The sequence below is a fragment of the Mizuhopecten yessoensis genome, unplaced genomic scaffold (assembly GCF_002113885.1).
Source record: "Mizuhopecten yessoensis strain PY_sf001 unplaced genomic scaffold, ASM211388v2 scaffold10549, whole genome shotgun sequence".
NCBI lineage: Eukaryota > Metazoa > Mollusca > Bivalvia > Pectinida > Pectinidae > Mizuhopecten > Mizuhopecten yessoensis.
In genome coordinates, this window is record NW_018408602.1 from 20,811 (window position 1) to 30,710 (window position 9,900).

At 36.5% G+C, this 9,900-nt stretch overlaps 1 protein-coding gene and 1 long non-coding RNA gene across 2 annotated transcripts; both read right to left on the reverse strand.

Annotated features, from left to right (window-relative positions):
• Positions 1–79: 79 nt before the first annotated feature.
• On the reverse strand, positions 80–3,127 carry LOC110461043 (histidine-rich glycoprotein-like). Its single transcript, XM_021514318.1, has 5 exons — positions 3,046–3,127; positions 2,004–2,528; positions 1,686–1,774; positions 948–1,117; positions 80–128 (listed from the first exon to the last, which is right to left on the reverse strand). The coding sequence occupies exons 1-5, from the start codon at positions 3,125–3,127 to the stop codon at positions 80–82; spliced, it is 915 nt and encodes a 304-aa protein (XP_021369993.1).
• A 4,277-nt stretch (positions 3,128–7,404) lies between these two features.
• On the reverse strand, positions 7,405–9,716 carry LOC110461042. Its single transcript, XR_002464078.1, has 2 exons — positions 9,511–9,716; positions 7,405–9,330 (listed from the first exon to the last, which is right to left on the reverse strand). It is a non-coding gene; the product is annotated as an uncharacterized LOC110461042 (long non-coding RNA).
• Between the last annotated feature and the right edge of the window lie 184 nt (positions 9,717–9,900).

Here is a 9,900-nt window from a genome sequence, read left to right on the forward strand (position 1 = left end):
TCGTCATGGTGACCATGTTGGTCGTGATCTTCATGGTGAGACTGGTGATCGTCATGGCTTCGCCCTATGACACAGCACGCTAGTCTTGGTCCCTGAGTACCATGGCCGGTATCGACGTCTTGATGAATCTGTAATTGATGTAAGAACATACTTAGGTATTTTAACTATCATTTAATTTGTTACGTATCCTGCAGTCACGTGCAACTTTGATTGACATTAAAGTAAAATTTCCGTTGCTTAACATCATAACACTACTTGCGTAAAACCAATGACAATATCCTCAAATATCTCGTTCGCTGCTATTTATATGCTTTGCATAAAAAACAACATTAAACTAGGAAATTCTACCTTACCATTTTAAGAATCGGCTTACAGGTTCGTCCCCAGTGATTCCGACACGAAGAGTCAAATATGCGTCTTCTAACTCTGAAGAGGTTCAGACGCTATCAAACGGTCTAGACATTGCGGTCAAAAATTGAGACAATCACGTGACTACTTGCTTGATTAACACTACTCACGACTAATGATCGGCCGATGAGTTGATGTAAATCAGCATGGATCGTCTGGTTGTTGACATATAACCCTTGTTCGTCACCAGCTATGTTTCCTACGTCTCCTACATGACTGAAAATAAGATAAATACGTAACCTTGAACAGCTAGTACATCGGGGACTTGTATATTAGTTTTGATTTTCTAGATGTTAAGCAAAATACTGAAAACAGTTTATTTATGCCTGTCAACGAAATTGTGACACACAAGACAGTAAGACTCTTGAAATAGCATTTAAACAATGCTGTTAGATATCTTGGTTGTAATAATTATCATAAAATATTTCTTGCGGTGTAAACATCGTGGTTTGAACATAATCTTACATTTTATCTCGCACTCAGTTTTTAAAAAAAAAATTCGAACAGGCAAAAAAACACCGGTAATAAACAGGGCTTACCTATCAGTGCTGCCAGCAATTCCGTGTTGTTTATTGGTAGGGTTGTAGTGGTCCCCGAGGGAGTCACAACACCGCTCCATGTCCCCGCTTTCATGTACATGTATAGCGTGACTTACGCTTGGCTTCAGATTCCTGAGGTTGTAGTGAACACTCACTTCATCTTCGTGGGGCTGAAGTTACAAGTTATTTTATAACAGTATATTGACATTGCAAGTTCCTATATGAGCGGAATGTAACCGATTTCCGTTCACACCGGCATGCAATAAAAAAAATGTCGTTCAATCCTGATAAACGTTATGATAAGTAACGGTATTACGGGTATCGTTGTGGTAAGTACTGGTGTTGTTGTTTATGTTGGGCGAACCAGTCGTCCAACTCCTAAATTGCTGAGTTTAAGCAGGAGTAGAAACTACCATTTTCACAGACTCTGGTATGTCTCGCCATTGTCAAGGAAGACATTAGGAAGAAGAAAGTAGTTTAGAAAAAAAAAGAAAAAATAAGATCCCAAATTTAGTCGACCTTATGATCATGCAATGGGGGCAGCAGGTACAATTCTTACGCCCTACCTGCAGGGACCTACAATAAGGAAATGTAATTGATTTAAATGGCAAAATGTTATCCAAAGACAGTTTACGTTCGAATGGGGCCTGTATGTCAGTATAACTGTTATTTAGAGATGATTGGCATAAAGACAAATCTAAGAGCTGCTTACAAGTGAAAATCTAAATCTTTTCTTACCTTCTGAGTCAACTCGATATGTCCTCTGATCTTATAAGTGAGATCGGGAGTCTGCATGTTGGGCATTATCTCACAGTGTGCGTGGACCTCTGTTTAATATAATATATAGTTATAAGTGGTTACGCTATTTTAACTTACACAGGAAACAAAGTGTAATCTAACGTCTCAAGAAATACAAATATATGTGTGTATTAGGATAGTCTCATTGTTTATATAATTGTCAGTAATTGGTTTGGTTAAAATCTGCTCAAAATGGAATATATTTGGAAAAGGGAAATACAACTTTAAAGACTTGCTCCACAATTACATGGGTCTTACCGTGTTCCTGATGAACCGCTTCTGAATGCTTTTCGCAATGACCATGTCCCTCTTCAAGCTTCATGTTGACATAGATGTTATGAGCATTTGGGTAATGGTTGTCATGGTGTTCGCTGTGATGGTGTGTGTTGTGGCGATGTTTATGATGGTGTTCGTTTTGATGGTGATTGTCATGATTGTCATCTCCGGTGTTTGTTGAATCGCTGTCATCGGCGATGTTTGTGGAATCGCTGTCTTTGGTATGGGTGCTTTGGCTGTCATCGACATTGTCATCGTGGTCAGCATGTGTATTAATAGAGTGGTCATCGCCATGCTCATCGTGGTCAGCATGGTGTTCGGTGTCGTGATCGTCATGGCCATCGTGGTCAGCATGGTAGCCGGTGTCGTGATCGTCATGGTGATCATGATGGTCGTTTCCTAAATGAATATGAACCCCATGGCTCTGCTCCTCAAGCTTGTGAACTTGTTCAGATAACTTCTCTACTTGAGCTTTTAGTTCTGCAACCTCGTCAACTATAGCTGTAACTAGAAACACAACACAAACACTAAGACTACAAACCAGCGAGACTGGGCAACACATCAACATCAATACGAGATTAAACACCAGCAACAATTCGATTCGAGACAAATTATAACCAATAAGACACTGTACACCAACAATATGAGGATGTACACGTCAATAACATCATACAACTGTACAACAGCAAGAACAACTCCACGGCGGAAAAGGAGGAATAGCGATACAATAATGTCCAATTATATTCTAATCAATATTATAATAATATATAATGTCTTTTGAAACTTACAGCCAAAATAGCGAAGAAATTGCATGTTTGTTTTAATTTGTTGACTAAACCGGAAACAGTCAAATCGTTTTCAACTTTATGATTGCATAACATGAGTGAGCACTACCAATGAAATCCTGGTCGATTCAAAATTTCAGGCAACTTGAAACCCGAGAAACTCATAAATGCACACTTATGAACAAATATAACACAAAAATTTCATAACATTCTCTCTTTTATCCACCGAATTAACTTACTTCTTCTCTGCTGTAGTCTTCTGCCATCGTTTGGGATGATCAACAACAAAGCCACCAGAGCTACGGTCCCAAACAACTTCATGTCTGCTATTTCTGGGTACACAGTTAAATGGGGATAGCCAACAAAACACCCGGCTTTATAACAGAAAGTATCTATATCTTAACGTGACTGAACAGGGGGTATGTGTATTTACGCGATATGACGAGAAAAAGCGAGATAACAGATAACCAATGAGTTAAGTGTGTATGTTATGAACTGTGCCACAACTGACGAGAATAGTGTGGCTATCGTGGTTACGACAATCCTCGGAGACTAAGAAATAAACGAAAGGCTCACACAGATGACCGCACCTGTAAAATTCCGTAATACAGAATTCCAAAAAATCGCTGCACCAAGGATCTGTTTCTTCCTCCAGGACTCGTCATGATCGGTATAATGCTAAACAGTAGCGAGATAGGTGAAATCCATACTGGTGTAAACTGCTGAACGATCGAGACCGGAATATAATTCTGGTACTCTGGGAAACGACGAATGAACTTGTCAGCTACCGTTTTAGACTGCTGTTTTCTTTCGATTTATATTACTAACATGACAAATGAAATATTTCTGTGTGCGAGAAAGTCGTGGTAACGGCATACCCTGAGGAATTTTCGGTTCTTCGTCATTTTTCAAGATTGTTTTGTTAATGTAGAAAAAAAGAACATTTGATAGAAAACTTTTAAAATTTCGTTCATCTAGACTCATACCCGTTTTGTTATATCTAACAAAAGTGTAAAGTTTTATTAATCGCTAAGTTTTATTCTGTTTGTTTGCATGAAAAAAATAATACCGATTACGTAAGTAGCGTTAAACGTACAATCGAAGTTGACAGTACTGAAGTATATAAGAGGGGTTATGTAATCTGGGTAGGACTTTGGAATGGGTTATTTCATAACCATACATGTTTTGGAAGTCATACAGTTACTTTTTAAGGGTACATATTTTCTCTGTTGTGTACGAAACCGGCATGATAATACATGTATTTTATCATTAAAACAGGCGATACAAAACAATTTTACATACCATTGTCACTTAGAATAGCAGCTATGCATGCATGATAATGATAGTATTGTTTGTGGTGTTATATCTGTGTGATAAACACATTTCCCTCCAATCTCGACCGATCACTAGCTATCAGCTCGGGCCGGTATCAGTCGATCTGGGTTGACTGCCTCATTCAAGTCCGGTCCTGTAAGGTCAGGTCACGTAAGGTCAGATCAGATGATCAGGTCAAGTCAGGTCAGTCAGGTAAGTTCAGGTCAGGTAAGGTAGTGTCCGGTCCGGTCAGGTCACGTAAGGTCACGTAGGAGAATGAGGAAATGTTTAAATAAATAAATATGCAAAATATGATGGTTGTATAATAAGTTATCTCGTGCTAGCATATATGCTCTGTAAGATTGTATGTGTGTGGGTGTGTGTGTGTGTGTGTGTGTGTGTGTGTTTCTTTTCATGATTATATGTATTATGAAAAAATCGTCGAAAAATAAACAATTAAAAAAAAAAAAAAAGGTCACGTAAGGTCAGATCAGGTCAAGTCAGGTAAGTTCAGTTCAGGTAAAGTCAGGCCAGGTCCGGTAAGGTCCGGTTACCTCAACAGCCAGTTTCACCATATTAAATTCATAGGACGTATACAATTATGTTAATATAAAAACAGATGTCAACATGACTGAAAAACAGTTGAAGATAACACTTTTATATAACACTTAAATGCAACTCTAGTTTTGCTTTCATCATGCAAGTGATTGAAGTTCTGTTAAAATAAACTTATATTATAAATAGTTTGTATAAATTGATATAAGCATGAAGCTTAACAATTCTGCACCGATAGATATAAACTCAATATTTAATATCTTGAAATAAAAGTCCACAGATATTTCGCTAACCTCATACATCAGATTCGTTGCGTTGAACTTGTATTTTCCCTGCAACAGAAGAATCTGATTGAATGGCATCAGATATAAAATGTTTGGAACGATTGGAATGGGTGGTTCAGCAAAATGCCATTTGGTACTGCTGACACAATGGCAGGTTTTAGTGAAAACAACACATTGTACAATTTATTATCAGCTTTCAAAAAATGTTCAAAATGTAGTGACTGACAGATACACTCTAATAATAGTGCTTTTTACCACCTATGTCGCCTAGAATCGCTTGGAGTCAGTGGATATCGATGCATAAAACACAAATTCCTAATTTGTTTAGTTCTTCAATCTTTAAAAAGAATAGATTTTTTTTTTTTATTATTCTCTTTATTTTTCTGAAAAGCACAGCAATTGAAGGGCAATATAAAATATGTTGAAGATGAAATTATGAGAATGATTTAAATCCATGGTTGACAACATCTTTGTTGAGTAAGATGGCTAGATTCTCTAACAGACATTCCTACGGGGGAAAAAACCGAGCCCCTCTTCTAGTCGACTTGTTTTTGTTTTTCATACGAGGCTGAATTTACTGAGTAACATATCATGACTGGTAACGATAACCCAGCGAAGTCCTTCAATTTCACCGTCGGATATAAAGACGATGTGCTGCCTTTAGAAATGACCATGTCGATCATATCAATCACACAGAGCTGAAGTCATAGACAGTACAGACTATTCTATTTCACCGTCGGATATAAACACGATGTGCTGCCTTTAGAAATGACTATATCAATCACCCAGAGCTTAAATCATAGACAGTACAGACTATTCTATTTCACCGTCGGATATAAAGACGATGTGCTGCCTTTAGAAATGACTATGTCGATCATTTCAACCACCCAGAGCTGAAGTCATAGACAGTACAGACTATTCTGTTTCAGACGATTTCCTCGACCTATACGTACAACACGACCAAGAGTGACGGCTTCAATAAGAGGAACGATTTTGATTTTCCCATCGCGAAGTTTCCCTTTCTCTCCTTGATAATAATATCATGGTTTCATCATCCTACTGTGTTTACATGTCGTAGTTGATGAAGTGTGAAAGAGCTTGCTCCGAATATCATAACTACCGTGATAGATGTCGACTGCTGACGGACAAACTCACATCACAGAATTTCCAAAGGCGCAGGTTAATCGACGACGTAAATCTGGATCAAATTAGCAGCAGACGCTTACCCTCCGGGACACGAGGTCTTGTTCTAGTATTTTATTTTAAAAGAGTCTCCGTGTTAATATTTTCCTTTGTTCGTATTTTGCCCTGGTTCTTTGGTTTTGTCGACACTTAGGTATTCTGTTATTAAACTTATACTTATCTTAGAAAAACGTGTGTACATGTTCGCCATCAAGTTTTCTCACTTCAGCATAAATATGTATCAGAAACTCATCCCAATGCGTGGCTGTGTTTCATCTACCTCGGTTTGTTAGTAAATCCTGGAACTCATTTCCTGAAAACGACGAGAGTCACTGTTGTAACCTCCAACACTGAAGACGGCTTTTGAGAACCAGCCGGATATTTAAAACATCACCAAATCGTAGACGGCTGAATAAGTACATGGCACAATTCATGATGTTGAGGCTCTTTCGAACCAGTCAGACCGTGTGGTCGTTAAACTTATAACCAGACCTTCTTTCCATAACGTCCAGAATTTGGTCATTTGATAAAATTAATGATTTTATATTCTGCCATGGTAATTTCGTGTTATCGAGTTTCCTCTGGCCCTTACACCAGACTTAGACGTTTTGACATATAGATGTCTGGTGTTGACCCACATCAGACATCTATATGTCTGGTGTTAGGGCCAAAGGAAACTCGGGCTAGGATTTCTATTTCCAGGACATTTCCTTTCAAACGATCGACGATCAACTTTCTATTTGACGGCTGTGTTAGACTGCAACACCCTGAAACTACGTAACACGAATGTGCGGTAATTTCACTATCACACGTGCTTGTGATGCAACCAACACCAATACATGTTATTTTAACAAAAAAAATAACTTAAATTAATATCGTTTTCAATCGCTATAATGATTCATGAACAAGTGTTGTGTTATATAGATATTTAAAAAAAAAACTTGACAATAAAAGTATAATTTATGGAATTGTGATGCATATATTTTTTCTTGTTTAAATATAACCGAATATATAGGGAATATCAACTCACGACCAGCCCTCTTATTACCGCGAATTACCGAGAAAGTTTAAAATACTGAACTACTGGTATTGGCAACAAATTACAATATTTTCACAATTCTTTAGAATAATATTAATTTCGTTTCAAATCTCCAAAACTTTTAATGCAGGTGCGATAATGTGATGTATACATATCTTTGTTTTCCCGTAGTTAAGATTTGTTTTAAATCATACAGAAGAAAATAAAACAAGTGGGGTCGATCAAACTGCAGTAAGAAATATTTAATAAAGATAAATAAAAATTGTGAACATTTTGTGTATACAACAGTGGTCAGGGTTCATGATAATATAGAAACAAAATCTTACATAAATTCTTTCAATTCTTACCTTACTAAGCTAGTTGCCTTCTCAAGGTCAATTTGTCTTCACAAGTATATATACGTACTTATTTACCATCCAACGATTTTTGCAAAACCCATTTAAAACTTAAAGATGTCGGATACATGTTGAATGCCGTATACAAAATATCTTAACATACATTGAATGCTGGAAGAAAACTAACAAAGAATAGAGTTAAGTTAAATGTACAAAAACATTTGAAATTCATAATAATATCATAAACTGGACATTCAACAGAGTAAGTAAAGCACGATCATGATGACCAACATTTGCATGACGATCAGATAACTGTTTCTATAACCCTGAAACAAAGCACTGACTTTTCAACAACTCTCTTTTCACAAGCTCGTTTTTCGCCTTTTCATTTCAACATACAAGTACTGTAAAAATACAAAATCCGCATACTTCCCAAATCTCCCTATTTAAGAGGGACACTAAAATTGAGCATTTTCAACCAGTGAATTTCCTAAACTATTCCTTTTTTCTAAGTTTTGATGATTTCATCTTAAAGAACAGCTCAAAAGATGTCCTTTACAAGTGTTATTTCCCCCTAGGGTGTACATACACACATAGTTTTTATTTATGCTTTTAATTCTGAGCACGTGCAATCTCCCCCATGGAAATTTTAAAAAGTTGGCAAGTATGAATCCGTTTAAATGTATTTGGTTCAAATATAAGAATTACATAGCGGTTTTAAGGCTACAACACTTTAACGCTGAGGTAGACATTAAATGGAGAAGACAATAGTCAGAATCAATCAATAACCACGTTCAGATTATGACCTCACAATTGTTATGATATCCTGATATTCAGACCAGGCAGGGATACAGTGTGTTCTTATACATAACTCTGATTGTTAGTATAAACACAATACAAATGCTCAGAATAAAGGTATATTGTAAACAGATGAAGCACTTAATAAGCTCTAACTACACTGCATAATTTTAAGAACAAATAAATAGAAATATATACATGTTAATAAATCACAACACATATACAATGTATAACGTACAATGTAATATGATAAAGAATTATAATGTGTACTGTACAAGCAGATACTTATATTAATACCATATTTGGTAAGTTTCCACATTTGACCAATTTTATCGATCTGTCCTAAAAAAAGGTAAATAGATTATCTGGAGTTAAAGGAAAGACAATGTTTTACAATCTTCTGAGGGTTGAACTTGGGATCAATCCACTATAAATCCTATACTTTTATAATCTTCTGAGGGTTGAACTTGGGATCAATCCACTATACATCCTAAACTTTTACAATCTTCTGAGGGTTGAACTTGGGATCAATCCACTATAAATCCCAAACTTTGAACTTGGAATCAATCCACTTTAAATCCTATACTTTTACAATCTTCTGTGGGTTGAACTTAGGATCAATCCACTTTAAATCCTATACTTTTACAATCTTCTGAGGGTTGAACTTGGGATCAATCCACTATACATCCTAAACTTTTACAATCTTCTGTGGGTTGAACTTGGGATCAATCCACTTTAAATCATATACTTTTACAATCTTCTGAGGGTTGAACTGGGGATCAATCCACTATACATCCTAAACTTTTACAATCTTCTGTGGGTTGAACTTGGGATCAATCCACTTTAAATCCTACACTTTTACAATCTTCTGAGGGTTGAACTTGGGATCAATCCACTATAAATCCTATACTTTTACAATCTTCTGTGGGTTGAACTTGGGATCAATCCACTATAAATTCTATACTTTTACAATCTTCTGGGGGTTGAACTTGGGATCAATCCACTATAAATCCCATACTTTGAACTTGGGATCAATCCACTTTAAATCCTATACTTTTACAATCTTCTGGGGTTGAACTTGGGATCAGTCCACTATAAATCCTATACTTTTACAATCTTCTGGGGGTTGAACTTGGGATCAATCCACTATAAGTCCTATACTTTGAACTTGGGATCAATCCACTAAAAATCCTATACTTTGAACTTGGGATCAATCCACTATACATCCTATACTTTTACAATCTTCTGTGGGTTGAACTTGGGATCAATCCACTATAAATCCCATATTTGAACTTGGGATCAATCCACTATACATCCTATACTTTTACAATCCTCTGTGGGTTGAACTTGGTATCAATCCACTATAAATACTATACTTTGAACTTTGGATCAATCCACTTTAAACCCTATATGTTGAACGTGCAATCAATCCACTATACTTCCTCTACTTTTACAATCTTCTGGGGTTGAACTTGGGATCCATCCACTCTAAATCCTATATTTTGAACTTGGGATCAACCCACTATAAATCCCATATTTGAACTTGGGACCAAGCCACTAAAAATCCTATACTTTGAACTTTGGATC